Below are 25,703 nucleotides of genomic sequence, written 5' to 3' on the forward strand. Positions count from 1 at the left end.
AAACCAGCTAAAATGATACAGGTGTTAAAACAAATCATGCCTTTCTTTCTTCAGCAGAACACAATAGGACCCCACTGACTTTCATTGTGTGAACAAAAAAAAGACATTTTTCAAAATATCTTTTGTTTTCTGCAGAAGAATGAAAGTCTTACAAGTCTGAGATGACATGATGATCAGTAAGTGATAACAGAATTATCATTTCTGGATGAACTAAAAATGCATTCAATTTGCACCTCAACATGATGTCAAGTGTCCCAATGTCTTGCACCAATTGCAGCAGTTGAGTTTTCCCTCATACCTTGCTTTAGACAGCATGTCTTCCTGCAGTATTAATGGATGTGAACTTTCTCAGACTTGCTGCATCATTCATCAATGTGAATCCGTGATCATTTGCACATCAAATTACAAAATGTTAAGAGCGACATTAAGAAGGGTAATGGGCTGGAAATAAGCCAATTACAATAATTACACCACTGTAATTGACCCCAAACCTTGTCTGTCCACATGTGCAAACGTTAAATAGGTGGAGGAAGAAGACACAAAGGCATTAATTAGTCCCTGTATTAAACCATGTAGACGTATCTTATTTTAAGACTGATTCCCTGTCCTCTTTTAAATGTTCCTGGCTGAATGGATATGTATATGTATATATATGTATATGTAACACTTTTGGTTCACAATTTAAAGGTTTTGGGTCTATTTAACAAGGAAATCTGGAGAGAGAGAAAAATATGGTTTATACGGTTAAAACGATTTACATAGAAATAACAGCAAATCAGCATATTAGAATGATTTCAGAAGGATTATGTGACAGGGTGAGCATAAGAGGCTTCTATCAAAAACATTCATCTTAAATATCCTGAACTTTTGAACGGTAGTGTATTTATGGCACATTTTACTTTTATAAGTATTTAGATTTATTGCATACAAATTGGAGATGGACATCCTAGAACAGGTTGCACTAAGAATGCAAAGGAGTGAGAATAGTATTGGTTGTGGGTAAAATCGAGCTTGCTGTGTATGAGAAATATCAAACACTGTGTGTGTTTATAGAGTTAGTCACCAGGAAACACAGTGCACATAAAACATGCCATTAAATATGACAGTTCTTGACCAATGTGTCAACTACCACCAATCTCTTTAGCATGCTGCTAGTGTTTGATAAGTCATTGTGACTCTTTAAGCTCAGCTATTGAGAAATGTCAGGCCTGAGTGCTCATCAGTATGTCATGTTGCTCAAATGACAGGTGGGGGGGAGGTGGGCGGGGAGGATAAAAAAGAGAAAAGAAAAATCACAGTGCCTGGTGCCCAAGGCACTCGATTTCACTTAAAGCCGTTAAAGTACTATGTCTCAAAAAAGGTATGATGAATGTCCATTACCCTTTCATTATGTATGAGGCCACGAACTGCTTTTGCGCCCTCTGTAGTGCTACAAGAAAGGTCATGAATATTTGAAAAGCCTGGGGAATGGAAGAGCATACTGGTATCTCCCCCCCAACATAACTCATACGGCAAAGTCGCAAAGAGTGTTTCTCTGACCTAGTCCTTGACAATTTACCATTATTATTTGTCCTGAGTGTCATCTGAGATGAGGGAAAACGAGGTTCCCGCTACAGAGAAAGCAATCCGAGAGCTCACCTTGAATTCAGTCCCATGGTATTTCTTCCCACCAAACTTAACCAAGCCATTGTATAATAAGGACCAGTTCACTCAAAATTGGCTTCCTGAAAGTCTTCTCCTCACACAAATCTGTTTGGCTTTAAAAGTCACATAATATTGTGCACAACCCCTGATATGATCTCTGTCACTTTTAAAGCATAATATAATCCATTTTCTATATGTTAATATCTCTTTGGGACAGAGGCACAAATCTAGATCCCCCAAATGGTTTTAATAGAACTTTATATATCTTGACAATCCCAAATACTCAAATCAAAACAAATTGTTTAGGAATTTAGGAGGAATTTTGAATTAGGAGTTTAGGAATTTTCAATATTTATGGAAAAGCAACTTGAATATTTAGCTAACTCTTTCATGTTCCGCTCCCAATTATTGTAATTTAATCAATGAAATGAGACATCATTCACATACAGTATATCTGTCATTTGCATACATACATATGAAATGTATAATAAAATTTGTTCACTGATGCAAGCAAGTGTTTCCTTTCTTAAAATGAACACAACATGCCTTGGACATCATGCTAACTGAAAATAAATTAATCAATTGCAATGATTTGACATTGTATTGGTTAATTGATTTGTCTATGAGTAAAAAAATCATATAAACAATGTAAAAAGCAACTCTAAGAAGTCATGTTTTTCAGCTGGTTAACTACTACAAATACTGCACACGTAAAATTCATATGGGTTTGGAACAACATTAGAATAATTGTTATTTCTGGGTGAAACATCCCTTTAATATCTTTAAGAAAAAAAGAAAAGAAAATTCAATTGGGCTTCGAAATATGAAATTTGTTCATCCAAAACTACTTATTATTAAAGTGCCACTATTCTATTATAAAGGTTCCTAATTGTTTTAAAGGTCTCCTTTAGTAGGCATGTATGCCTTAAAGGTAAAAAAAATAATAATATAATGGATTCAGTCTCTTTAAACCCCTTCTTTCAAAGAGCTTCTTCTGCTCTGATAGGACAAATGGTCCGGTCTATTGTGATTGGTCTTCTGCTAGTCTCGCGTAGCCAGACCTTCAGACTGACGGCAGAAGGTCTGGACTCTATCGCAGCTTTCATTGGCCAAGGACCGCTAAAGAGGACGTTTCCCTGACATGTAACACAACCAATCACAGTTTGTTTTGTTCCGCGTCATGTTTAGGGGCGTGAAAATGTAAAGTCGATGTCCCTACAATTAGGGTTTACACTGTTTACACCTGGCCACTTCATGCGTTTTCTCAGATCGGATAGCTATCCGATCGTGAAAAGACCAGGTGTAAACGCCCTCCAAAACGCATTCGAGACGGATTTGAATCCGATCGCTCAAACCACTTCAGGAGGTGGTCTGGGCCACATTCCAGATGAAACTGGACAAGTGTAAATGCATCTGGTTGTTGAAACCACATATGCAAATTGTACTCCTCCCAGAAATGCTAAAAAAATAAACGTGTGAGAGTGTTATATGCTATATGTAATGTTATAGCCAGATATGACGACACTACTGGAACACGCATCACCGCAGATGAGAAGCTGAGCATCTCTTCACTAAGCCAACGTGCAAACTATCGCAAATCAAAGTGAAAGTAAGTCGCAGACGCTTAACACACAATCATCATCATTAAAAGTAAAGAAACGAAATGATCTTACCAGGGCTGTTGCTGCTCTCTCTTATTGCGGACTTTGATTTTGAAATTTTAGCTGATGATCAATAAAATGCAGTTCATATCTGTTGCTTTTGGTGACGTGCCGATACCGATACTGTGCTTGTGTACTCGTACTCATAAAAATGCTCTGATATCAACAAAGAGAGAGAGAGAGAGAGAGAGAGAGAGAGAGAGAGAGAGAGAGAGAGAGAGAGAGAGAGAGAGAGAGAGAGAGAGAGAGAGAGAGAGAGAGAGAGAGAGAGAGAGAGAGAGAGAGAGAGAGAGAGAGAGAGAGAGAGAGAGAGAGAGAGAGAGAGAGAGAGAGAGAGAGAGAGAGAGAGAGAACTTCTGTTGAATGCTCTTGATTGCTGATCCGACATGCATCATTTGGATTAAAACTAAATCATATTTGCAAGTAAAACAAGAACTGTCATTTATGTATAACGAGTGGTTCCCTACATTATTACAGGACGTTTGCAGGTCAAGAAGTTTCATGAATGCAAACATCCGAAGCGTGCTGCCTCAGACAGCACGTAAATTGAATAGAATTATCTTTCACGTCTTGTGCTTGAACGGACAAATTCACACAAAATTTGGTAAAACGTTAGCCTGGATGCCAGCCGAACATAGCCCCGCCCACTACATTTTTAGGTCGGGAAGTTCGGTCTTGACAGATCCGTTGTGGAGCTATTATGCCCGAACCAGAGCTGTTCGGACCAATCAAACTGTTAGGGCGGGCTTTATACGATGATCAACAGTAACGTAATCATCCACGTCACCAACGAGCACTTGAGTTGAATTCGTTAACAACAAAGATGACTGCCGCTGGAGAATTGAGATTTCACGAGTTCACACTTACAAGTAAGTCAGATAGAATAAATGCATATTTGACGTGCTGTCCGAGGAGAGGCTCCGGGCTCGGTATTCGGCCCGAACCCAAAGTATTCCCCCCGTATTCCAGGCTGTGGAAGAACAAGCCGAGAGTGAGTGGAGGGATGCTGAAAACTGTCAAGGAATGTTAGGTGAGTTGACAGACTGAATAAATAAATGCTTCCTCTCATGCTGATAGGGTAGACATGATAATTGTTTGATGACAAGTTGATTGGATTGATTATTTGAACGTGCTCCTCCCGAACTTTGTTTATGAAACATCATGTGTAGATTCCGCCATCACGTCTGTTATAGAAGATATTGACAGCGCATTAATTTTAAAAGAGGAACAGAGAACTGCGATCAAGGCATTTGTCGATTGGAAAGATGAATGAAGAACATAGTTCACTTAATCCGTTGCTCTGATTGGTTGTAGGTCTATCCAATTGAGTGCAGAGGCATTTTCTTTCCTGGTTCGGTTGAAACACTCCCCATAATCACAGCCCAATGGAGCAGTTTCAGACTCATATTCTGACTAGAATCTGAGTATGACAACGTCAGGCTAGTAAAACATCCTTCTTGGCCAGTATCCTGGTAAACATAGTTGGTTACATATTAATGAACGTAAACAAAGAAAACGCATGTACAGTAAGGCAGACTATACTGGATCTGTGCATTCGGTCTTAAAGGGACAGAAGCCTAATAAACCTGCTGTTGTGTTTTTTTTTTACGGTTAATCAAACTACAAAAAGACAAAGTAATCACTCACTGCTATGTGAATTACTTTTGTAACTTTAAAAGATGAATCTATATTTAATTTATACAGTGATGAATACGCAGTATTATTTCACATGTGATTACTTTATTCAAATAATGTACCTGAAAACTACTGTTAGACCTGCCTGAAGTCTTTAATAATGTTTTAATTAGGCTAAGTAGTTTTTGCTGTAGGATCAAAATAGGAATAGAGTATTGTGATATTTCACTGGTGTCTAAACATTTGAACCACTGAACCAAACCTTTGCACTAAGCCCTGCTAGAGCAGCTCTAAATATGTGCTGTGCTATTAAATGATAGATAAAATATGATAGAGCAATAGAATGAAAGGTGAAAGTAACATAAGCTCAAACAATAAATTTTAACATGCTTTAAGCATGAAAATACCTAAAGACAAAATAAGCCTACTAATATGATTCATATTCTTTTGGTTTCTCTACCCAATATATTAAAAAATTACAAATGCAGTGAAAATACAGGCATTGGTATCGGCAAGTAGCAAAAATGAAAGAATCGGACTTGCTCTGGAAAAAGTGGTATCGGTGCATCCTTACCTACAATAACAGACCTGCTTGCATCTAATAAATTATTCATTTAAGAATGTTGTGCAAGCCGTGAACTTCGCATACTTTTGAAAATGCAGCGTTTAGTCGATCCTGGTAAGCGCTCATTGTCACAGTTGTAAACACAACGGCCTTCTTCCATAGGGCTATAAACCTATGTTCTTTCAGAACAGGATTAATTATACATGTGATGTTTCCCGCAGACCTGTCCATAATGAATGCAAACAGTATTTAATGTTAAAAATGTGATGTGCAGTCAAACGTCCAGGAGTGTATGCCGCTTAAATGAGTGTTTTCAACAATAAGTTTGTTGTGCTTCGTGGAGTTTTGACATGTTTTTACTCGATATTGTTTCTTGTGGATCCCTGTCCACAACACATACACAGCACCCTCAACATAAAACATTTTCTGTGATATATATTTTCAGCAGAAAACAGTGTCTGTCGACAACACGAACCAAACTCTTCCAGGCCTCAGATACAACCGCAGTGTTTGAGGCCGGGTCAAGTAGACATTGTTTGCAGGGGAGCCAATGAAGACCATAGGCTGGCATTATGCTAATTTGTAACAAACCTGTAGATATGTTACAGATATAAGATTTAAATTTGCTGACGACACATTTCGGCAGTTCAGAATTGATTCTTTCTTTTAGGACATAAGAGTATTGTATTCACATACTATCTGTCCTAAATAGTATTCGAAAATAGAATTAGTACGTCCCAAATCATAGTGTGTTGAAATGAGTATTCCAAAGATACCCGGATGGTCTACTATTTCCGGTCAGAATCCGAAGTGCAGATCGATGCGCACTCTAACGGCTAATATTGCCCACAACCCATTGCGCGTTGGACGAGGATTCGATGAGAACTACAAACATGAATAAAAAGTGTTAAAGAACTACAGACATGGAGGATGTGTGAGTCTGGCGGTTATCTAGAGAGGTTTATATAAAGGGGTTTTAGTGATTAATTATCAGTATCTAACCTGACGAAAATGTATTTATTAAATGTTGTCCACATTATATTTCATCTGCAGCAGCTTTGTGAACTTTTGTAAAGATATGTTTAGCCATTAATGTTTAAATGCATCATTATATTCAAACTGCAAATACATGAGGAGAGTCTCCGCATGAAAGACCCACGACTGGCAGACCAACGTGCTACAACATTTCTCTCCGAAACAGTGGGAAATCAAATTAGATTGAATGGAGGATTTTAACTGTGACAAGATGATTGACAGGGCAGTTTACTGTGACAGGATGCACGTAACTAAGCGACAGAGCTGTCCGTTAAAGATTACGAAGTAGTATGTCCCAGAGCTTGCCTACTCTTTTGCTACACACTCAAAAGTATTTACTTTTTCTTCACAAAAAGAGGACATACTTTTAGGGCGTAGTATAAGTAGGCGAATTGGGATGCAGCATATGACTTCATTTGTCATGCACTTTGATCTTTAAAACTTTACAGACATTTTACATTCACAAACAGCTGTACACAACTTGTACACAATTATTAGTGGATGTGACATTTGCCTTTGAGAGAAATACTGCGTGACAAAGTGAGTCACCCAGACCTTGAATGGAAAAGCAACAAAAAATGTTAACAAAGGACCAAAAAAAAAAAAAAAAGACACTCAGGAAGAAGCAATGGATGCGTTTTCATTTATTTTGGTGGGATTCAGATTCCATCAGCAATCCACCCGTGCCCGGGCCCAGTCAGAGGTGGAGGGGAAGCACATGAATGTCACACTTTAAAAGCATTCTGAATGAATCTTGCTGAACACAGGTTCTACCGCCTTATTAGCCTATTTTACGCTCCTGCGAACAAGGCAAACGGAGCGAAAGAGATATGCAAATATGAATCTAATTGGCCTGTCAGGACCACGGTCCCCCAGTCAAACAGGTGACAGTGAAGGGGAGAGCACAAGCAGATTGGATTCAGCTGCCACCCTTACACATTTCATTAAGTCATTCTGTGTGCATTATGCCTGGGGTCAATGCACTATCCTTGAACGGGTCTTTCAGCATTCATTACCGCTGAGATTATCTCTGTCACTTTAAAAGCACCACATGCTCCATTTTTTTAATATTTCTATATCTCTTTGGGACAGATGCACTAATCCAGATCCCCCAAAGAGCTTCACTGACCCATTGTAACTGGGCACAGTGCCTATTAATTGTGATCAATGGCACTTTTGAACAACAGATTGGCCAAATATGCGGTGTTCCAGTGTATCAAAGCGACAGCGCAAATCATCATCAATATTCAGACTCTAGGGAGAATCTTCTGTGTTTAGTTGTGTGATGCTTCGGAGACGGCACAAAAGATGGAGTCAGAATATTGTCTTTAAATGAGAATCTGTAACGTGGGTTTTGGTTAATGTGCTAGAAATGAGCAGGTGGCACTGGACATAGATGTTCCATAGCACTTAATGATGCATCTAGAAAAAAACACACACCTTCATTAGTGGACTATCACTCCCTGCACAAAGGGGCCACGCAACAATGGAAGGGAGGAAAATCGATGGTGATGACTTAGCAAGCTAAAGAACAAAAGACAGAAAGAATGATAATCACTCTAGGAATGAGAATCAAGCAGACGAGGAGACTATCTGAGGAGCAGAGAGAGAGAGTGAAAGAGATTGAACGGTAAATCAGAGGGCAAACTCCTGAGAGCATTGCGGATCCATGATAACATTGTAGCTTAGCAGTGAAGTACAAGACGAGTAAAGTTGGTCATAAGTAAACCCACTCTTCTCCATAAACAGTCCAATACAACACTTCAATAAGCATCAGGTTTTTCCCACAGTAAGAATAACAATCAAATCAGTTTTTTAAATCGCATACACAGAGATAAAAAAAAAAAAAAAAAAAGTAACACTCACCAGGTGCCGAAATGCATATGAAATTATATAAACCATTTTTAAAAAAAATTATAATTCATAGCATTTACTGTTAGGTTATGGATTTTTTAAATGTATAAAGTAGAGTATGTGCAATTTATGTAATTGCAATAAGTAATATGAGCAAACCATCTTGTCCAACAGTTTAGTTCCATTTTCCTGTATATCCAGGCACAATATTCCTGTATATTGTTAGCCTTACTACATATAATTTCAAACAATCTATGAGCAAAATGATAGATCATGGGGTGAATGTGATTTCACCAAAGTACAACTGGAACAACATTCCAATCAACCAATCAGATTCAAGGGACAAGTTTACAGTTTATGTCTAGGCGTACAACCAGGTTTATGTGCTTTACATCAGTGTTGATCACCTATCATTTCCCTCAGATTATAGGGATAAGGTAAGGATAGGTTTAGGGGGTAGGGATAGGGTTATATAAATTGTTGGACAGAAATGTTGTTGGACAAAATATGTTGATCCAGGAACATGGAAAAATCACAGTGACCAGTTCATGGCTCATCTGTAAATCATTATTTATATTATCTTACACTGAGAACTGCTTCTATAATGAGCTGCACCTTTACAAAGATGTCAAAGCACAATGTAACCATGTTCCATTTATATATAATCCAATTTTAAACTCTTAATGATATATTTTGCAGAAACACAAGCTGACATTTATAACTAACTGTGTTTTACCAGCATATCTTTAACATAATTTGTCTCATTCTTTCTGCTAAATAGCTGCAGAACAACAACATACCCTTCCAGGACTCACATCAAATAGAATACACACAGAAAATAGCAGCATTCATTTATTCTAAAAATAAAACTCAATCGAAATAATCACAGTCATGAATAAAAAGAGAGACTTCAATCCAATAGCAGCAGGTACATTATCAACATCTTGACCCATTGTCGCAATGAAAAACAATATCAAACTACCCTCGAGCCGCTAGTTTTTGTTCCTATTCCAGCCCACACTGGCCATAAACACAACAAAATCAACTGGATTGCTTGTATGCCTGTACATTTCCAAAAATGGGCTGTTCTTTTCAAGAGAAGGATCGATGAGAATGATAATGAACATTTTTGGAGTAAGGAGACACTTTTAACCCAGAAGAAAGTCAGCTCACAAAGAGCTGCAGAAGTTATTCAACAATCAATACTGCATTTATAATGTGGCTCCATCAGAATTCAGTTGATGGAACACCTGTGGCAGCGAAAAAGGCAGAATTATCCACATAAACCCACACCAAACGTCCAGGTTGAATCGTGGCACTTAAGGCTTAAGACTTAAGGCTGACTGAAAGGTTAAGCGGTATTCCTCTGTATGTACAATTAATTTTCTTTCGACTTTTCTCACAGTGACAACTCTCCATTTGTGTATCACATGGATGCACCTTTGATTCTATTTCAAGGCTGAATGCATGTGCAGTTATTTGCTTTACACTCTTATGTTCCATGTCTACAATCTTGAAAGTCAAACGTCGAGTCAGGGCTGAATTTAACGATGCATCTAAACTTCACCGAGAGATGTTGGCAAGAAACTGTGGCATGTCATGTCATGGCGCTGCGGGCGGACAGACTGCTAGAGTGTGATTAGCCTCTGCTGTGATCAGCTCCCAGCTCTATAATCACACACAGCAAAGAGAACAAGATTGACAGGATGTTGTGGAATTAAAGCAGAATTTTAGAATCCTGAAAACTGACTTGTTGGTTTAATTATATTAACATTGCATTACATTTATTTTTTTATTTTTTTATTTTTTTGAGCAAAGTGGTTTGTTATTAAAATGATTGAAACTAAATTAATTTGTAAAAACTAACTGAAAGCTTTGCAAATATATCAATACTCAAATACAATGTACATTATAATAAATAAATAAATAATGCTTCGGCTGAACTCGATATAATTGGTTGAACACATTTAAGATGAGTTTTCTTAAGATTAAATTAAGCCATACACTTTACTCATTCATAGCAGAATTTTGAATTAAGTACAACAGTAACATCTGGCATGTCACAGGTAAGCCAATGTGCCCAATAAAATATCTAACTACTAGCACAATAGCACATGTTAGCAAGCAAAACTGTGAGCTTTGTAACTTTGCAGATATTATACATGCACAAACAGATGCATTACACACTAAAGGAAAGGAAAACATTAAAAAGAATCATATGACCTCTTCCTTTTCCTATTTAGCACCAAAACTTTGGAACAGTCTTCCTGACATTGTCCGGGAAGCAGACAGACTCTGTCAGTTCAAATCTAGACTAAAAGCACATCTCTTTGACCTAGCATACACATAACACATTATAGACTTCTATAATTCAATGTTAGGCTGCAAAGATTAGGTCAGCCGGAACCAGGAACACTTCCCATAAATCCTGATGTACTCGTTACGTCATAAGAAGGATGGCGTCTACGCTAATATTAGTCTCTCTGTTTATCCCGAGGTTTACCGCAGTCCGCCGTATCCAGATCTGATGAAGGACCTGCGCCTGGACACGACGACAACGCAGTCCTGAAGTGTCAACTAGTCTCTCCCCTGTGAAGGCCTCCTTCCCTTCTCTTTACCTCTGTACAGATAAAACGTTGTCGGGATAATTCCGGTTCACGTGGCTACGCGGAAGCGATAAATAATTCTTTATTATAAATGTTTAAGGCCAGATACCTATACGTGATGCGCATGTGCACGCCGTCTGCGTTTTTACTGGTTTCCGCAGAGATAACCTTTTTTTTTTTGCTTCAAAAAAGTCAAGGCTTGCATCTTGAAATCTATTTCAGGGTTTGCGTTCTCGAGCCACCAGGCGCTTTTGTTGTGCGGATGAGCGGGCCGGAGCACATTGAGTGTTTTCTGTTAGAGCAGTGTCGTGTTAGCGGCCCCTAAGTTAATAACTAATGATCTTTGCAACGGAAGTGAATCAATCAATCTTTAGCTGGACAATAACTTTATTCTAGAGCTGCTGTAAAGCCAAAACAATCTCTGTTACTGTAATTTCCTATTATCACTGTAAAGCTGCTTTGAAACAATCTATATTGTTAAAAGCGCTATATAAATGAAGGTGACTTGACTTAACTTTAAATGCATCATTATGCAAAAACATGAGTAATGTCCTCCCTGTGAAAGATCCATGACTAGCAGATTTATTACTCTCCAATATGGTAGGAAGAAATGTAACAATGACAGGATGCATGTAACTATGTGGCAGATGCATTTATGATGTTGTAGAAGTATGTCCCAAAACTTTCCTATACTTCTTTGCACTCTCAAAAGTATGCACTTTTCTTTTCTTTTTTCATGTTGTCACTATTTTTTAAAGTTTAAATGGATTGCAATCAATTAATTTAAGTTGTTTAAGTTTAACAAATTAAGTTGCGACAGAATATTGAAGAGTTGTTTTGCATTAGCTTGTAATTAAGCAAATTGAGAAAGCAGCAGAAATCACTTTTAGTGTTTGTTTCTGCTGTAGCCCAAATTGTGTTATTAATTTATGGCTGCATTTTCTGCCATAATTTTCCAACTTCATTGTGTATAAATTGCTGAAAAAAAAAAAAAAAAAAAAGCATAAATAATCAAGTCTCACAAAGCCTAGCTAATATCGCAATAACAAAATGCAAATTACTTGATCATGCTAATACTAGACTGGAACCAAAAACCAGTAAATCAGCTAAAATGACTGAGTCACGCTCATGTCAATCTATTGCCACAGAAAGAAAAAAAACTCCCAAAAGCAACCTGCTAATTTCACAAACACAATCTAGAGATGTAAAACAGGCAAAAAGTACATAGGAAAAAATATACACAATTTTCGCCTTTTTTCTCCATCCACAGGAGATGAAAGGCAGCTCGCTGTATGAATCCAACCACAGAACACTGTGATTGAAGAATTGTAACAATGGAATCAGCTCGGTGGAAGCGGATTACCTGCATCAGCCAACACCACGGTTTTTATAACGAGTGCTTTGAACTCCGAACCTTTAGGAACTACAGAACCTTTCAATCTCATTAGATCTGCCACATTAACCTTTTATACATGCATTTTTTACTTGTTCATTAAAAGCTTTTTTTATTATTTTTTTTCAAAGCCCCGGGTCTTTATCATATTGACCTAGAATTATCGTGGATAAGCTTGCTACTGTTAACAATATTACAGATATTTTGAAGTTATGGCTTTCTAATCGGCTTAGTTTGAGTGCTGCCAGTCATATACAGTATGTGTTTTATGATTCCAGACACGCACACACACATCAGTGTAATCTGGATCATATTTCCAACAGACAAACTTTTATTAATGCAGTGCTTTTATGGCTGATTTTTAGCCCATGACTCATAGCTCGTTTCTAGTGTTATGTAAATGGGGCCAAATGATACTAATTTAGTAAACCACTCCATGTTTTCAAAGACAAATTTAAGCTAATAGCTGATATGTGATTTTAGAAAGTATCTGAATGTAAAAATATGTAGAGGATATAAAGTTAATGAAAGTAAAATGTTAATGAAGATTCAAGGATAAAACTTGCCAGCTGAATAATAAGTGCTGAATATCCAGGGCATAATATAGAAAGTATTTGCATATTATATGCATTTATAAATTTGAAAAAAGATGCACAGGTCTATGGAAACATGCAGACTAGTTAACTAAGAATGGATTGTGCCCATTGACATCGCAGTTTATTTGCACATGCATTGTTTTAGGCCTTGCGTCATTGCACAATGAATGCATGAATTATGCAAATCAGGTTAAGTACATAAACATTGCTAAAATAAATCTGTGCTGAATGCTGCTTGCAAACTGCAAATTTCCCTTTCCGATTCTGATTGTTTAGTTTTGGAGGATGCTGAAAGTGCTGGTGGAAAAAAGAAAAAAGCTGAGAGTACGACAACTTTTCGTACCCCGGTTTCACAGACAAGGCTTAAGCCCAGTCCCAGACTAAAATGCATGTTTTGTCTCATGATGCACACCAGTAATGTTTTAAAGGCATATCTATAAAAGCTACTTAAATGACCTAATTGAACTAAGGCCTAATCCTGGCCTAATATAAACCCTGCCTGTGAAACCAGGCCTATGTGTGTGAATATACCTGGTTATAATACCCGTCCCTCCCCATAATTTTATAATTTGATGAATTACTGATCATCAGAAAATGTAGTACTGTGTTAAAAACAGCATTGTTATGCAGTTCCATCAGCTAAACCAGCACTAAACACTATCTAGCCATCATAAACCAGCATAGAAAGCTTAGCATGAAAGATAGGTTCCATCTCATTTAAATATTGGTCTTGAAACAACATTTCTAACAATCAATCAGACTTTGGAGTTAGGGTCAGTGCTAATTTTAGGGTTTTAATGGTGTATACACCATTTCTAGCAACCTTTCATTTACTTAGATTAAGGGTTAGGTTTTGGATAATACATTTTCAGGACCATCAAAATAAGTTTGATCTAGGAATGCCTTACTCTGAGTAAAATCAGGATGTGCCTGGTTTCCCCATGATGTAACAGCGGAAAATAATGACAACAACTTCATTTAAATACACATAACACAGCCCTACAACACTACAGATAGTGTCTAGTTAAACTGGATTGTGGGTGGTTAGTGAATAACGTTTTGCACTGAATATTGACAGCAAAATGTAATGAAATCCCCCCTCAGAGATAAGTTTGCCACACTGTAAGTACTTGGAAGTTTGACAAGGCGCTCTCTGAGAGCGGAAGGGAATGCGCAATCTTACTTTTGGTTCCTGCTCTGTGCAATCTCGATGTCTGAACAGCAAACCCAAATCATTCCTTCATTTTTGCCAACAATCAGAAAGCCCTTAGTGGCCCTCTCCAGTACACTGTCTCATTCCTTTCCTCTTCTCAGCTGCTTTCAGGCCAAATCATCTCTAAAGAGCCCGAGACAAGAAAGGAAGTGGAAAGATGCTTTACTCATCAACTCTCACTCTCCTCATTCTCACATGAGAATGGATCAGTGTCTGGATATTAGTGGCCCCTGAAGACAACATGCTTTGATGTGCACTACTTTCCTTTATGTCCAGACCCATCTCACTTTACAGAAAGAGAAAGCAGCAGAAAGATTAAATGAAGCACAAAAGAAAAGGGAGGAAGCCTCTCCCCCCCCCTTTCTCCTGTACCTTCATCAAGACCAGAAGCAGTGCCAGAACCTGAGAGGTTTGATCAACGCCCTAACACTTGCTCTCCAAGAGACCCTCTCCAGTCGGATTCTTTCCTGTGCTTGAGAAATCATTTTTCACTAGAGGAAAATTAGTTTTCTCATCACAGAACTTGGCACCAGGCACTTTTAGCAGACATATTTTGGGAAGAAGGGTGAGGAGCCAATATGGATTTCCATAGTGTCTGCAGAATATGGACTGGTAATTCAAAGTTATAGACAGTATGATGTGCAAAAAATCTTTGGGAGGTTATCACTCCTTGTGTGATAACAGTTCCCGCTTGAATCTGTCATAAGAACTGTCCTCTGTCCTTAGTCTTAACTTAGAATCTACACTTGACATTCAGAGCATATCTTTTTTGTTTGTTTGTTTGGTTTCTGTCAACTGCGCAGGAGAATCAATAATCAACTTTCAAGCTTTTTTTTTTTCCAAGTCTAAGTTACTGCAAGTACATTTCTGCTGTCTATGTAAACTAAAAGTTTGTCCAAACTCCCAGGGTCCAAAATGAACTCCAGCCAAGCGCATTTCATAAGAATCTGCTACATAACGCATGGTTTAAACTGCAATAACTATATTCTGAGCCTTGTTGTTTATACCTGATGTAAGAGTGATATCTAGTGATAGGTGCATCACATTAGTCAACTTTTACCTCAGTAGAACATATCAGGCATTTATCAAGCATACCTTAAGTGTGTTTTACTCCAAAACTGTATGCAGGGACACATGTTATCTGTTACTTTCATTACAGCAAGCCAACAAAAAGAGTGCATTTAAAAAGTATAATAAAATCAGTGACCAGGTTTTAATTTTGTGTGTGTGTGACTGTGTGAATTGCTTTTGTTGTCTATGCTGGTAAGCACTTTGGTCAACGGCAGTTGTTTTAAATGTGTTATAGAAATAAAATTTGTATTGTATTGAATTGTATTGTAACAAAGAACAGACAAAGAAAAATCAATGGTGATTGGCTTGAAAACGTTTGTGCCCAAAAAAAATAGAACAGATGGCTGAAAGCAGGTCGCATAATTACGGAAAGGCCTGCACCAGCTGAGCAACTGCCATTGCGATGAGAGGGAATGCTAACGGATCGCTTTCTCCAGGTATAATAAACCTCCTTTGTTATTTCAGGAATCATAATAAGTCTGCTGCTAATGTGCTTCTAAGAGCTTCTTCAAAGAACCCTCCTGCGAGATGAATTCTGCGAAAGTAACAGGTCAGCCAATAACAAGTTATGCATTTCAGCGGAAACTTTGGGGAATCAGGGACCACACTGAAAACACACAATATTAAACCATAAAAATTGTTAAATGAAATGTAACGCTAGGCTCTTTACAATCATACCATCAATCAGAAGCTAATTAAACCGAGCCGGGGGATCTCTAAAGAGACCCTTAAAACAAGCCATGTTTGGTTCGTTCTCATCCGCACACCTTAAGATGTTATTAAATTAGCTCGCAAATGATGTCTGGCTGAATTCCCAGTCTCTTACGGAGGTGGAAGTGTCATTTTAATCAGCACTAAGGCTACGGTGGTGGACATTTTCCAGTTAGAAGGGGCTTTTAGGAGCCATTGGCACTAATCAGAAAATGCTGTCAAATCTTATTCCATTTGGCTACCACAGCTGCAAATGCAAGTCTAAAAATTCAGTATTATAAGCATGTGTCGTTATGATTACCAATTACCTCTTGAAGAGCTCATTTCAATTCTCTTAGGTGCAAGTCAAAGATAATAATTTGAGATTGTGGCATATGAACCCTCGTAATGAATTTCTTCAGTTATTAAAAGAGACCTCACAGGAATATTTCCGCACTTAACCATTTAATTAGCGTGTAAAATAGATATTTTTATTATTTCAATAACTGAACTGATAGCATACTAGCTAATAGCTTTGAGAAAGCAAGCTATACTGCAGGGTAGGCCAGCTTCTTAAATTCTGTGAAAGTAGCATAAACAAAGACCCGAGGCTGATTGAAACAACATCTATATCACAACATATATCTCAGAGGTAGTGGTGGTACACCATGCAAGAGATATATGCAGTAAACTACACTTCAGAAAGAGAAGGCATAAGAGATTCGGCAGTGTGGATCCCTGTGGATCTAACACATTCTCAGAATTCTAATTTGACTTTCACCTCGAGTCTCTGGTAACACTTTTTATTTTCAAACACACACACTCCTCGAAACAAAACGGGAGATATTGGCAGCGAAATTGAACACGTCACCTCACCAGCAGTATAGATGGATTCAAAACAAGAACTCTCTCAGCTTTCACTATTTCAATTATCACTCATTCGCATGATTCTCGTGGTTTCTTCTCCGCCACATATAACGCTGACAACCTGGGAAGAATGGAGGCTGCTTGTGAATTTCTTAAAAAAAACACACATCTGGGGACATCTTTGGGATGCATCCCAGTGGGCCACAGAGTATGTGCCAAACAATAGTTCACGTTCATAACAGGCACTGTATTTTCAGTGTTCGCAAAGCATCATGTGAAATCATGACAAATGCTTGGCTCAGCTGCTTCGGTTTGGTTCCTTACTAAAAATAATAAAACAAAAGGGAAAAATTTGAAACATAAAAATGCATATACAGCATCGCACAAAAATACAAGACTTCCTAAAATGATTAGTGCCTACAAATGATATTTTTTTTGCAGTGGGAACTTCAGAAATTGTCACCCCAAGTGTATAAACTATGATGAAACTATATGCGTAAGAGAATCATAAGTTAGTAAAATAGTTCCTCAGGCTTGATTTCCGACCCTCAGGGATCACTGAATGTAATTCCAAAGGAGGACAGGGATAGGGCACATTGTTTATTCGCTTCATGTAGGCGAAATGTAGGGCACACTCTCATTCGCGCACATCATAACAAAAACTCACTCAGTCAGACACACTTCTAAATAATTCCTAGACTTTCATCCACAGCTGACCCCAGAGTGAACGGGGCTGGAATGAACCATTTCACAGTCCACAACATAGGAGGTTGAGTTACTATGGTTACTTTTTCAGAGAACCAAATAGTAGGACTAAACTAATTTAGATCTACAAAACATCAAATGAATTACTATTACTGAAAGTCTAAGGACAATTATACGATCGCCCAACAAGGTTGTTTATATGAAACACATTTGGTTAAACGTTCCACTGCTCGCTTTTTTTCTCATGCTGCCTGTTTAAACCGCCCCCTAATCTGCTTTATTAAGCGTCCTCTAAGCATCTATATCTCTGATTAATTAACCGAAAGCATAGAAACTAATTGCATTTATCATTTAGAAAGCCCACATAAAAAAAAAAAAAACGAATCATCTTTCATTATTTATTTACTGATGAATGTGTGTAGAATAGTAGGCCAGAAGCAAGTAAATGTACAAGTAAAAGTTTAGTCAGTAATGTATATCTTTGGGACATACTTTATAATAACCTACCATGATTATTATGAACCTCTTAAATTGTTTGTCACAAAATATGATATACATGGCACTCCAATCAGCTCTTATTCACATCAAGCAAGCAAGCATCAAATCAAGTGATTTCATATATAAAGTACAACACTCTTAATTTTAAATGACAGCTGGTCACACCTTAGAGAGGATTGTGACCAGCACATAATCAACACTCTCTTCATTGACTAACAAGATATAATTACTGCCAAAGTTCTTTTACAGTTTCTAACACAGAAGAGAGGCATTCTTTTTTAATAATTTAATTAACAGCAAAATCCACTAGCGTATCCCACTGCAAAGTCTATTGATTTTTTTTAGACAGCATGGTCCAAACACAATCAGAAAACATGCAAAGTGATCCCAAAAAAACATTTTCATCGTTCAATTCAGGTCCCGCTACTATAAAAGGAACACAATACAGCTGCAAAGAATCTTAACTGCAGGCTCTGCGATTCTCTTTCACTACATCCTTCTATTTTCACTCTCATGTGTGGTTTTTGCAATCCATCCATAGTTTCCCTGGACTGCTTCCTAGCTTGGGTTTTGTTAGCTAATCTGGTGCGAGGAAGGCAAAGTTTAGCGGAACAATACAGCATTGTACATCATCTGAGAGAAGAGATTAATGAGAAAGAGGCTGCTGAAGCCACAACCGAGATAAAGAATTAGCAAATGAAGCTGCCGTTTTTTTTTTTTTCTTCCTCTACTGACTCCGGCTTATCCTTCACTGTAATTTGATTGAGAATGCTCTGTGCATACTACAAGACCTACGCTATCTGCTCTACAGGGGAAAGTCTTGTTCCCAGAAATAACAATTCATCTTCAGGATCCCTGCCTCAGCATATATCATCGACTTGAGGCTCATCATCGTTATTTTACATCAAAGCAAGCTGATACATGGGAGACAGTGAGCGAGGCAGGAGAAAAAGACGAAGGAGGGCGAGGCGAAGCACTTAACAATCCCGGGTCGTGTTCCCACACCCCAATTAATGCGATGCCAGAAGGATGCCCGCATTCCATTCTCTAAACAGACGAAAACAGGATTGATGACAAAGGCTCCCGCGCATAACTCACGGTCTGACATGGAAGAGGAGAAGGGGACGGAGAAAGAAAGACGGAGAGAATGGGAGCGAAGAGAATTATGGGAATGACGGATTGAGATGGAGGGCCCGTTTTTCTCTGAGTCTCCCTGGCAGCAATCTTACGTGTGTATCCATTGGCTCCCTGAAAAGGCAGTGAAATATCACCTGTCACCAAATTAGAGCGCAACACTCATTTCCCGGTGACGCTTTAACAACAGCTGCAGTCCACCATTAATCTGTCATTGATCAATCAAAGTAATAAGTGCACAAAAAAAGTGTACAAAAAAATCTGGATAATGCAGGGAAAAAAAGGCCCTGAGTTTTAAAGTTATTCTCTTTGTGGTCAAGTTTGGGTTCAGTAAGACATTTTAAAGGTCTATTTAAAAAAAACTATTATGCCCTTTTACGAAGTCTTGATTTTGTTTTTTGGGGTGTACAAGAATATGCTTTCATGCTTGTTGAAAACACATTATTTTTCAAATATTTTACATTATTACAGCACCTCACTCCCCGGTCTGGCCCGAATGCTCTGTTTAGTTCCGTTTCGATGAAGCCCCTCCTTCCGAAATAAAAAATGTGCTGTGATTGGTTAGCTGGCCCAGTGTGTTGTGATTGGGACCAGTTAGCGAGTGTTCTGCAAATGTCACCATAATAGGGAGCTCTACTCAGATGTAAATATTAAGGATGGCGTCAATTTCAAACCAATTCAAGCCCAATTCAGATTTGTTAACAGAATGTTAACAAACAAGGGGATCGTGCAGAACGGATATCATGCACAGACTTTGCAAGCACGGATTTCAAAGGACGTTTCAGCAGTGGTATGTTTTTTATACATTTTAGATACGATGTTATACACCATTTAGTCATGATATTTGCCAGAAAACTATGGTAATACAAACGGTAATCAATCACACGACCAAGATTAATTTTCTTAAAGGGGTGGTGAACAGCCTTACAAAAGCGAGAGCTTACAAAAGCTACAGTAAATACTACATCAACACTAATGTTGGCTAGCAGGCGAGCAGAGGCAAAGCTTTGCCCTTTGTTTACATCATAGCAACAACATAAATCTTATAATTGGAATTGTTGATAAAAAACGCAACAACAAATAATAAGACATACTTACAAGTTGTGATCCACAAACAACAGATTGTCCCTACAAAGTGGGAACTGCTCCATTTCAGGAGAAGCTTTTGTGCGTAGCCTGCATTCTACTCTCTTAGGTTCTGGAAGCTGTTCTGTTCTCAAATGGGCAGTACACATATACAGTAAATGTTGGGGTTATAATGTTCAGGAACAGTGTTTAAAACAAATTTTCGTCTCGAAAAAGTTTGTCAGCCTTAGTAAGGTCAAACAAATGAGTTTTGGTGAAAAAAAAACAACAAAAAAAACAGCGTCTCTTTGACACAGCAACTACACTTCTTCTCTAATGCAGCTCAAACAGGCCTCGTCCCTCTTTTTTTTTTTTTTTTTTTATTCCGTGGGTGGGGATTAAATGAGTAACCTTATAACTTCACAAAGCCTGGAAAAAAAACATTTTAGTCCAAACAAGTCATTCATTTTAGTTCTTGGAAAGTGAATTCTGTTAAATAAAATATCTCCCTTTAGAAGGGACATTAATCTTTGTAACCTTGCAGATCTTTTTTATGCTCAAAGAGCAACATTACACACCAACTAAATTTGAAAATGTGAAAGCATAATAAAGGACCCCTTTAGTGCTTTCAGCAAGGGCATTTCAATTGACCAAAAAGGACAGTAAAGACATGTATAATGTTACAAAAGATCTCTATTTAAAATAAATGCTGTTCTTTAAAATGTTCTATTCATTCTATTCATCTTATCCTGAAAAAAAATATTAAGCAGCACCATATTGATAATAAGAAATTATTCTTGAGCACCAATTCAGCCTATTAGTAAGAAATCGAAATAGTAACTTAATGATAAGAGAAATCTGGCATATGTCACTAGAGAGAAGTATGTTGTTTTACCAAAAGATCGAGTTGTGATATTTGAATGATAAAGTCCAAGGTCAATAAATGAAAAAACAAACAAAAAAAAACACATATGCATGGATGAATCATTCACATTAAAAGATCAATAACCTGCATGTAGAATGGATTATCATTTCGTGCTGACTTTAAAGTGTGAATTACAACAAAACACACTGAAGTAACGTACTGCAAAGATCAGTCATCACCAGTAGCCGATTGAAATGCTGTAAAAAAAGAGGCATGTTGTCAGCTAAAAGATTCTCCAAGGTATGACCAACAAGTCTTCATCAAGTTCACCATAAACAGCATGCTTTTCAAGTGCAAGCTGCAAATATCAATATATAAGCTAGAAAAGTAATTTTTGCCAAGGTTGTCAGAGAGGAGATTAATTCTAGGCATTGTCATCTAATGAGCTGTAGAGAGTTGCCTGTCACAATACTTCCACACATTCCTCTTTGGGGAAAAAAAAATCACTTTATTTAATTACTTTGCATCAGTCAGCTACCACCCTCCCCAACCTCCTGCTACCCCATCCGAACAACCTGCACTTGAAAACCAGCGAGTCGGAATCTGTCTAACATAAACAACACACAAGTCGTAAAGCTGTGCCGTCATTCATTGCTCCATGAGAGGTGACTGACACTCTAAAGTGTTGACTCCTCCTCCTCGAAAGCCAAAACGCACATTGTACCAGTTGATTTTCAAGGCCAGTTGGTTTATTGAATGCTCGGCCATGGAAAGGCAGACAAGATCTACTTATACAAGGGCTGTGTGTGTCACCACAACAATGGAGATAGAGGCAGGAAATTCACTCCGAAATAACAGGAAGGTCAGGTGGATCTGTCTCCATAACAGTGAGGAAAGCGTTGACTAAATCTCTTTTATATGAGCACTATGCTGCAATACACATAAAATCTCACACTCAACCGGCCTCACTTACACACAGAGGAATAGAGGAACACTACACTGAAGAACCAAGCTACCATCCAATGCTATACATTTTGGAATAATCCTGGATATTCTGGAGTGAGCTTGTATGTCTCATTATAATGGATTAGATATGAGGAAAACAAGCTACAAAGTTAATCAAAAGGATCACAATCACGATTAAACTGCAAAAGGCTGCGATTTAATTAAAAAGATATATGAAGAGTTCAGATGCAAAAGTGCCATCTGAAGTTTTCTTCTAGAATGATCATTTTTATCAAGCTTGTATATTTAAGTTCAGTAATTTCACTTAAATTACAATTAATAGGTCATTTTCATTGCCATTTAAGTGAAATTACTGAACTTAAATATACGAGAAAATTTCAGATGGCACTTAGAGGCTTTTGCATCTGAGCTCTTCATATATTCTGCATGTTTTGCATACTTCAAAATGAAGCATTGGTAGTACAATGCTGGGACATATTAAAGACTTAAAAGGGGATTGGTTTAAAAATGGCTATGAATAAATTATTGTTTAAATATATAATTATATGAAAAGAAATATAATTTTGAATCAGTATTATATTACTATAATTATAATATTCCAAATGACCGTGTTCCAAATAATAATACAATTTTATTATCCAATCACGTCTAAACTAGACAAAGTAAAAAAAATATTTGTAAAAATTATGCAGCGATAGAAGTACTATTTAATTAGAAAGGGAAAAATATACAGTCAGAATGTCATTAATGGCCTAATAAATACTAAAGTCAAGGGGTTTTATTTTAATATAATGACAATCTGAATGTCCATAATTTCACTTATTACAATGTAGCTTAACTAATAAATATATAATGGACATGAAATATTGATCCTAGTTGATCATGACAAGAAAAAGAAAACTACAGACATGAAACATGTGAGACATGCTCAGTCCAAGACATTGGTTGTCAGGGACAACGGCAACATTTGCCCGTATGGCTCGAATGACACGACTGACCAATCATAATAGAGTATTTCAGAGCGCTGTGTAGTCAGTTAGATAAGTCGTATACCTGCATAAGGGACAGGGGCATCTTTGTCCAGTGCGACCAGGGGAGGGTCTAGCAGTACTGTGTCCATGTTCTCCGTGATGACACCATGGTAGGACGTCTCGATCCATGGTTTGTGCTTATTCACTGCAATGGAGAGAGAAAAGAAAAAAAAGAAAAAGAAAAGAGAATTTAAATTCTGAACTAGTCAGACTGTTCAAGATTTCAACAAACGTCTCCTAAATAAGACCAAAAAAAACCACAACAAATTGTGTGTTCATGCAAAGAATGGCTAATAATGGCAATCGATACAAGTCCAATTCCCCAAATGGCTGCATCCTTGTCTCCTACAGCTCGTATCCAGGGAAACACCCTCATTTATCTGGTCGTAGCGTCCCTGTTGTTCCTCCTTTTTTTTTCATGTTTTCATGGCTGCTGTACAACAAGTGATACCAAAACAAGATGCTAATCAATGGATGACACAAATGCAATCTTCTAACCAGTGAAAGGAAAACATCCCTGCAAGAGGCTTTGTGCATTAAACAGCTTGTACCTAAGCAGTGTTTACTGCTTGGAAAATTCTATTAGCTCACCAAACCCCAGTACACATCTAATGCCGTGTTTAGTAAGTAAAAGAACTATTTTTAATGTATATTAAAAAAACAGATTTTTAGTGAGCTTATTTTGAGTATTTAGTTAATCAGCACCTGAAGTTAATTCCCCACCAGCGTTGTTTTTATATACACGTATTATTGCATAATTTCCCAGCTATATCAAATGGAAGTGTCAGAAAAACAAAACATAAATGTGAGCGATGAAAAGCAATACATTAAAGGTGCGATGTCACACGTTTTCTAGGCCAAAACTTTTTTTGTCACATACAGCAAACATCTCCTCACTATCCGCTAGCTGCCTGTCTCCTGAACACACTGTAAAAAAAAAAACCCAGTCTCTGTAGACAGCCCAGGCTCCACAAACGGCAAGAAAAACAAACTGGGCCAGCCTGGACCACGAAACATAACAAACAGTGTTCCAGCCAATAACCGACAAGAATGATTTGTGGGTGGGGGTTGGGGGGTTAGTGCACGTGCACATGAAGGGGGGTGTGGGGAGTGGAGGAGAGAGAAGCATGAAGAGGGAAGTTAGCTAGAGGAGAGATGTCCTAGACAACAACGACTAACGTTAGAATTATATTCTCTTTTTTTTTTATATGGCCGACACACGACCAAAGAGACGACGTTCCGATGAACAAATAGCTAAGAAGAGGGAAAGGAGAAGGAACGCGCAAAGTCCCGAATTCATAACTGTTTCAGGAAGCACAGAAGGGAGGGGGAGGGGACGGGATGAGGGGGAGGGAGGTTCGAGCTAGTCTTCGTTTTGTTTGACAATACTTCGAACGGCAACAAGAAGTGACGTCACCCAACATCGCTTAGAGCACCTTTAACATAAAAAAAAGTGTTTTATTTGATTTGCCCTTCGTGTAATCAGAAATCCTCCCCTGGCATGAGTTAATGGAGTTTTAGATTAGTACTGGCTATTCAGTAACCCCTCGTGTGGCTCAGTACGAGATCCACCAAAGCAATTAATGAAAGAGTAAATTAAACCATTTCACACTTGTGAAGGGCATACTACACAAGTCTCAGCAAAAAGAAAGAGTAAGAGTATCCTCATAATAACCCATAAGCAATCTCAAGCAGGGACTCATTCAATTCAGATGACCAGACGATTAAACCAGCTGGCAATGCAGTTTTCAAAAACTACAATCTTGCTTTCAATGAGTTTTTGCCATTTATATCTCTTTTTCTCACTCTCTATTCAACTCAGGCACACATTTACACCAACGCTTTTCCAAAGAAACCCACTTTTTAAAAACCACAACCACATCTCAGAGTATTTTTCCTCACTTGGCTATTTGAACAGACACAGATAAATGGCCGGAGTTGTATCTATCTAGCTGTGTTATACATACAAAGGCATGTACTACAAGCTCTAGAGAGGCAAGCAATGTGTGTGCTGCAGATGTATGGACTAAGAGGTCAGACATGCATGCAGTCTGTTATTCCCATTTATAAAGGAACCAGATCATCTAATCAATTTTTTTTTCGTTTTCCCTAGAAAGAAAACTGTTTATGGTCGTTCCACTTTTGGTTTTGCAGCTCCAAATGATTGGAATGTGCTACAAAAGTCATTGAAATTAGAGACATATATTTCAATCTCTGCATTTAAAAAACTACTGAGGTGTTTTTATTACAGCCTGTAAATGTTTTAAATGAATGTGTATGTGTACGGACGGACGGACGGATGGATGGAATGACAGAACCATAGATAGAAAGATGGCTGGATGGATGGATGGATGGATGGATGCTTTATTCATCCGCAAGGGAAATTCAGGAAATAAAGGAAATGAATAACAGCGCATGCAAAAAGGCATTCGTTTAGGTTACGCGACACCTCGATACACTATTAAAAGCCCAATTCATTAGATACATAATTATTTAGTTGAACATTTCATGTGTGAAATGCCACAGACTGGGAGAAAACGTGGCTGTCATCATGTACAAGATACAGTAAATAACTGTTATTTGGATCAGGTACTTTCTATTATAATAAT

The 25,703-nt window shown here is 37.9% G+C and overlaps 1 protein-coding gene across 1 annotated transcript in view; it reads right to left on the reverse strand.

The window, feature by feature from the left end:
* clstn2a (calsyntenin 2a) overlaps positions 1–25,703 on the reverse strand; it is a 219,972-nt gene that overhangs the window by 102,488 nt on the left and 91,781 nt on the right. The window contains exon 2 of the mRNA XM_084410249.1: positions 23,117–23,239. Coding sequence (XP_084266375.1) covers positions 23,117–23,239 — 123 coding nt within the window. The remainder of the gene's footprint in view (positions 1–23,116; positions 23,240–25,703) is intronic.

Source organism: Rutilus rutilus (assembly GCF_951802725.1).
Source record: "Rutilus rutilus genome assembly, chromosome: 6".
Taxonomy (NCBI): Eukaryota; Metazoa; Chordata; class Actinopteri; order Cypriniformes; family Leuciscidae; genus Rutilus; species Rutilus rutilus.